At 48.2% G+C, this 6,000-nt stretch overlaps 2 protein-coding genes across 5 annotated transcripts in view; both read right to left on the reverse strand.

Moving 5' to 3' along the window:
• RHOBTB1 (Rho related BTB domain containing 1) overlaps positions 1-433 on the reverse strand; it is a 53,138-nt gene extending 52,705 nt beyond the window's left edge. For 3 of the 4 annotated variants that reach the window (XM_068140092.1, XM_068140090.1, XM_068140089.1), the window contains exon 1: positions 231-433. The gene's annotated coding sequence lies outside the window, so the exon portion shown is untranslated. The remainder of the gene's footprint in view (positions 1-230) is intronic. The other variant, XM_068140093.1, reaches the window with a different exon arrangement.
• A 3,204-nt stretch (positions 434-3,637) lies between these two features.
• Positions 3,638-5,670, reverse strand: LOC137442139 (ribosome-binding protein 1-like). The gene is given in 3 exon segments (XM_068140487.1): positions 3,638-4,343; positions 4,435-4,466; positions 4,468-5,670. Coding segments are annotated over 3 exon segments (1,941 nt in total).
• Positions 5,671-6,000: the final 330 nt, after the last annotated feature.

The following is a 6,000-nucleotide window of genomic DNA, read 5'->3' on the forward strand; positions in this document are numbered from 1 at the left end:
GCCTCCTTCCGCAGCAGCTTTCCGCTGCCCCCGGGGCCAGTGGAACTTGCCTCCCACTCTGGCCCCGGGCCCGCTAGGTCACCTGCGACCCGACGCGCCCAGCCCAGCAAAGCACCCTGGAGAGAGACTCAGGCAGCGCCTGACATCGGCGCCTGGCTACTTCACTCGCTGCCTCACTCCCTCCCTCCCTGACCATCCCGCGGGAGCGCGACCGGGACCACGCTTCTCACCTCAGCGCGGAGCCGGACCGGCTGAAGACAGGACAGAAGTGCTAGCTGCCGCCGCGGTCCGCAGCTCTCTGCACTGCGCGGCCCGCCTCCTCGGCGGTGCGGTACGGCTCGCCCTACCCTGCTTGCCTTGCTCAACCCGGCCGGCGGGGAGCAGATCGGCCGGCGGCGAGCGGATCGGCCGGCGCGCCCCACCAGCCAACCACCCCCTGGGGCGGGCTGCGCCGGGCCGTCACGTGAGCGCGCTCGAGCACGCGGGGCCGTTACGGCCGTTACAGCCGCGCGCGGCGGCAGCGGGAGGGAGGGGGCGGGGCAGTGCGGGGCGGGATTCAGAGGTGCCGCGCGCCGCCGCTCAGGTAAGGTCTGACGGAGCCGGCATGGAGGCAACTGTGGTTCTCACGGGGATCTTCACCCCTCCGGCGGCGGGCAGCGGCGCGTCGCCCTTCCTGCCCTCGGGAGAAATGGTTTCCAGAAATTGAGGGGCTGCTCAGTTTCCCCACGAAGAACTGTCATGCTGGGTCGTAGTTTAAAAGCAACGCTAAGCCCGTTTTCCTACCAGGATGTTTCCCATTTACACTGCCCTCAGGGTGTCTGACCTCTGAATCAATACTACACTAAAAGAATTCTTTAAAGAGAACAATAGTGGGAAGTCATAAGCAATCCAGCACCATACAGGGTTGTAGAGCATATCGGTGAAATGCTTCAGTAAAGTTAGGGGAATGTCCTGGTAACCTGATATTAAAGGAATTTTCTGCTTGCTTGGTGCCTTGGACTTGATTTTACTCCTTGTGTCTTTCGGTTTGTGGGTTCAGGAGTTTGCAGTAGTGTGGAGACCAGGTACTCAGGCTTTATGTGGTTGCCAGTGTTTCATGTCACTTAGCAGTGACATTTAGTGTAGACTATAGAGAGGTTTTGACAACATGGCTCTTCTGGGCTAAAGAGAAAGTGCTACAGGCCCTAAAGACAGCAGGAGCTGGCAGTGTTGCAGAGAGGCAGGCTGGGCTCGGTGTCCAAAAGCTTTCTCTTCTTAAATGGCAAACATCAGGTATCCCGTTTAAGCTAATGCATCTAATCCCCAGATCACGAAAAGCAGAACAAAAGTGAGGTTTGTTGAATTGTTTTCTTCTTTTGATGATTTTTAGCTCATACACTTCCCTGTGGAATGCAGAAAGCACAAAATTTACTTGCTGTAACCTGTATCAGCAGTGCTCTATACACGCGTGTGTTATCAATACATGCTGCATCAGTTGTGCTGTATACATGCATATGATACCAATACATGCTGTATCAAAATACTGAACTGTGCAGCAGGGTGAATTAGCCTGCATGGAACTCCATGCTGCCACAAATAAACTGAACTGTCTTAGCACATAAATCAGCACTTTAGAGTACTGTCAAGCCCAAGCAATACCCTGTGCTTTAACTTTGTAAAAGAAATGTAGCAAGATAATTACAGGATTCCATGAGCTGGCCATTTGAAATAAATGACACTTGATATTGTAAGCCACTCATTAAGGGAACAGAAAGAAAAAGTTAACAGCTTGATCAAATATTGAGATTTTTGATAAATCCTGAAAGTATGATCTTTGTTGCCTGTGTGGTACCAAGGGCAAAGAAGGACTGCTGGGCCATAGTTACTGCCTAGGAATGGACAGATATGTTGTTTGGGAAGAGTTTATTCAGAGTTCTGGTAACTTGTACTTAGAGCCCTAGTGAGCAAACCTCCACAGTGTTTCCATCACATTTGTGTGCAGAAGTGTATAGTTGTGCAATTTCAATTGGTATGAACAAACTGTCTAAATTCCTGTAACTTGTGCAGGAAACACACTATCATTTACAAGGTGACTGGAGCAGACAGCTGAGTTCACAAGGTTATCTTCTCTGTCCATTCAGAGGATGGCCTCAGATTTTGTATTGAGTAACATTTTTAGCTCTGCTAACTAAACCCACATGAGATAAAAGTCAGCTCATACAACAGGTTATATCGTTGGCTGAATTCTGAATGATTTGCTTCTACTTCATGTCCTTCCTTTTAGCACTGTAAAATGAATTTAGGTTGTGCGAAAGGTTCTTGACTGACAGTTTTGGAAATTGTCTCCCATGTTTAATCCCAGACTGAGTCCAGCGCAAGGAAACATCTCAATGCTACCAAAGAGGAAACTTTGTTAGGCTGAGCATAGTCCCTTTCACTTACTTTCTTATGCCAGCAAAGGCAGGATTTCCCGTTTCTTCACTGCCCTGTAGTTTCTGGGTCTAGGATATTTTTGTTACCTTAAAACTTTGGCCTAGATACTAAGGCTGTTTAACTCAGGAAAACCAAGTATTTTATTATTAGTCATGTGGTTTTAAAGTATGATTATTCACTTTCAGCCTTAAATTAATTAGGCAGTAGTGTGGGAAGCTAATGGTTGTTACAGCACATTGGTCTGTTTTCACAAACTTTGATTTGAGTTTTGCAAACAGATTTGTTCATGCTTTTAATATGTAGCTTCTTTTTGTGCAAAACTGCAGGTGATGAAGCTATAAGCAAAGATGGAGAGTGTCATATTACCCTTCAAAGTGTACACAGAACTGATGAGGAAAAGCTGTGTAAGTTCTAAGCTTCAAGGAATGAATACAAAAACGTTTTTTTAAAATTTGCTGTTAAGGATAATTCTTGTCAGACAGTTGTGTAACTTTTATAATGATATCTCTTGAACCTAGCCATAAGACAGACTGATACCAATAATGATGTCAAAACTTGTGATTACATTGCTTCCCATTCACAGAAGATACTGTGGTGACAAAAATATTTGAGTCTTTTCATTGCTGCACCATTGTAGGTGAGCTGCAGTTACGTTATTCTGACTATAGTAGCTCCAGATGAGTCATGTCTTTGATGACATGTCTGAGTTCTTAGAGGATAACAGATTTTGAAGAGGTTTTTATTTGCAGAAAAGTGATACAAAACCTATTCTGTGCTGCTTGGTCGGTGCATTTGTCCTCTCCAGCACCCACTAAGCATATAAGATAGATCTAGAGTGCCTGGACTTTCTGAAATTCCTACTGTCTGTTTTCAAACATGTCTCAAAGCATTAGGTCTCAGTGACAGTTAATAGAGCCTTGACCTTTGGTCTGTGGTGGAATAGGGAGCGTTCATGCACTTAGTTCTGTTCACTGAGCTCTGATGACAGGGGACGTCATATGTAAGATGGTGATCAGCAGGTCCCTGACCTTTCATTATGCTACAACCTATTGAGATGTTTTTAATATTTTCCCCTCTGATATCACAAATTGCTGGTTTTAATACTTTGCTTTCCATTGTCTTAAAATTATGGCTATGGTTACTGTAGCCCTTTACTGCCATGTCAGACATGAACAGGTTTCACATCATGGCACTACATTGCTGAGTATACTTTGACTGCCATAGGTTACATTCTATTCCCTGTTTTGGCCATTTTTTTCCAATTTTTTCCGGTTCTGGCCGGTTTGGGCCGGTTTTGGCTGGTTCTGGCCGGTTTGGGACTTTTTTTTCCGGTTTGATCCGGTTTTGGCCGTTTTTTTTCTGGTTTTGGCCGGTTTGATCCGGTTTTGGCCGGTTCTGGCCGGTTTTTTCCGGTTTTGGCCGGTTCTGGCCGGTTTTGGCCCTTTTTTTCCGGTTTGGTCCGGTTTTGGCCGTTTTTTTTCCGGTTTTGGCCGGTTTGATCCGGTTTTGGCCAGTTCTGGCCATTTTTATCCGGTTCTGGCCGGTTTTTTCCGGTTTTGGCCCTTTTTTTCCAGTTTGATCCGGTTTTGGCTGTTTTTTTCCGGTTTTGGCCTGTTTGATCCGGTTTTGGCCGGTTCTGGCCGGTTTTTTCCGGTTTTGGCTGGTTCTGGCCGTTTTTTTCCAGTTTGATCCGGTTTTTGCCGGTTTGATCCGCTCTTGACCGTGTTTTTCCGGTTCTGGCTGGTTTTGGCCGTTTTTTTTCCGGTTTTGGCCGGTTCTTGCCCTTTTTTTCCGGTTCTGGCCGGTTTTGGCCGGATTTTTCCGGTTTGATCCGGTTTTGGCCGGTTTGATCCGGTTTTGGCCGGTTCTGGCCGGTTTTTTCCGGTTTTGGCCGGTTCTGGCCGGTTTTGGCTGGTTTTTTCCGGTTCTGGCTGGTTTTGGCCGTTTTTTTCCGGTTTTGGCCGGATTTTTCCGGTTTGATCCGGTTTTGGCCGGTTTGATCCGGTTTTGGCCGGTTCTGGCCGGTTTTTTCCGGTTTTGGCCGGTTCTGGCCGGTTTTAGCTGTTTTTTTCCGGTTTTGGCCGGTTTTGGCCGGATTTTTCCGGTTTGATCCGGTTTTGGCCGGTTTGATCCGGTTTTGGCCGGTTCTGGACGGTTTTGGCTGGTTTTTTCCGGTTCTGGCTGGTTTTGGCCGGTTTTTTCCGGTTTTGGCCGGTTTTGGCCGGATTTTTCCGGTTTGATCCGGTTTTGGCCGGTTTGATCCGGTTTTGGCCGGTTCTGGCCGGTTTTTTCCGGTTTTGGCCGGTTCTGGCCGGTTTTGGCTGGTTTTTTTCCGGTTTTGGCCGGATTTTTCCGGTTTGATCCGGTTTTGGCCGGTTTGATCCGGTTTTGGCCGGTTCTGGCCGGTTTTTTTCCGGTTTTGGCCGGTTCTGGCCGGTTTTGGCTGGTTTTTTCCGGTTCTGGATGGTTTTGGCCGGTTTTTTTCCGGTTTTGGCCGGTTTTGGCCGGATTTTTCCGGTTTGATCCGGTTTTGGCCGGTTTGATCCGGTTTTGGCCGGTTCTGGCCGGTTTTTTCCGGTTTTGGCCGGTTCTGGCCGGTTTTGGCTGGTTTTTTCCGGTTTTGGCCGGTTTTGGCCGGATTTTTCCGGTTTGATCCGGTTTTGGCCGGTTTGATCCGGTTTTGGCCGGTTCTGGCCGGTTTTTTCCGGTTTTGGCCGGTTCTGGCCGGTTTTGGCTGGTTTTTTCCGGTCCTGGCTGGTTTTGGCCGGTTTTGGCCGGTTTTGGCCGGATTTTTCCGGTTTGATCCGGTTTTGGCCGGTTTGATCCGGTTTTGGCCGGTTCTGGCCGGTTTTTTCCGGTTTTGGCCGGTTCTGGCCGGTTTTGGCTGGTTTTTTCCGGTTCTGGCTGGTTTTGGCCGGTTTTTTCCGGTTTTGGCCGGATTTTTCCGGTTTGATCCGGTTTTGGCCGGTTTGATCCGGTTTTGGCCGGTTCTGGCCGGTTTTTTCCGGTTTTGGCCGGTTTGATCCGGTTTTGGCTGGTTTTTTCCGGTTTTGGCCGGTTTTGGCCGGATTTTTCCGGTTTGATCCGGTTTTGGCCGGTTTGATCCGGTTTTGGCCGGTTCTGGCCGGTTTTTTCCGGTTTTGGCCGGTTCTGGCCGGTTTTGGCTGGTTTTTTCCGGTCCTGGCTGGTTTTGGCCGGTTTTGGCCGGATTTTTCTGGTTTTGGCTGGTTTTTTCTGGTTCTGGCCGGTTTTGGCCATTTTTTTCCGGTTTGATCCGGTTTTGGCCGGTTTGATCTGGTTTTGGCCGTTTTTTTTCCGGTTTGATCTGGTTTTTCCCGTTTTTTTCTGGTTCTGGCCGTTTTTTTTACGGTTTGATCCGGTTTTGGCCGTTTTTTTTCCGGTTTTGGCCGGTTCTTTCCCTTTTTATACGTTTTTTTCCTGTTTTGGCCTTTTTTTTCCGGTTTGATCCGGTTTTGGCCGGTTCTGGTAGTTTTTTTCCGGTTTGAGCTGATTTTGGCCGGTTCTGGTCTGTTTTTTCCCGGTTTTGGCCATTTTTTTCCAGTTTGAGCCCTTTTTTTGCGGTTTTGG

Source organism: Melanerpes formicivorus, unplaced genomic scaffold, assembly GCF_026170545.1.
Source record: "Melanerpes formicivorus ecotype bairdi unplaced genomic scaffold, bMelFor1.0.p_v2 SCAF_6, whole genome shotgun sequence".
Lineage (NCBI taxonomy): Eukaryota > Metazoa > Chordata > Aves > Piciformes > Picidae > Melanerpes > Melanerpes formicivorus.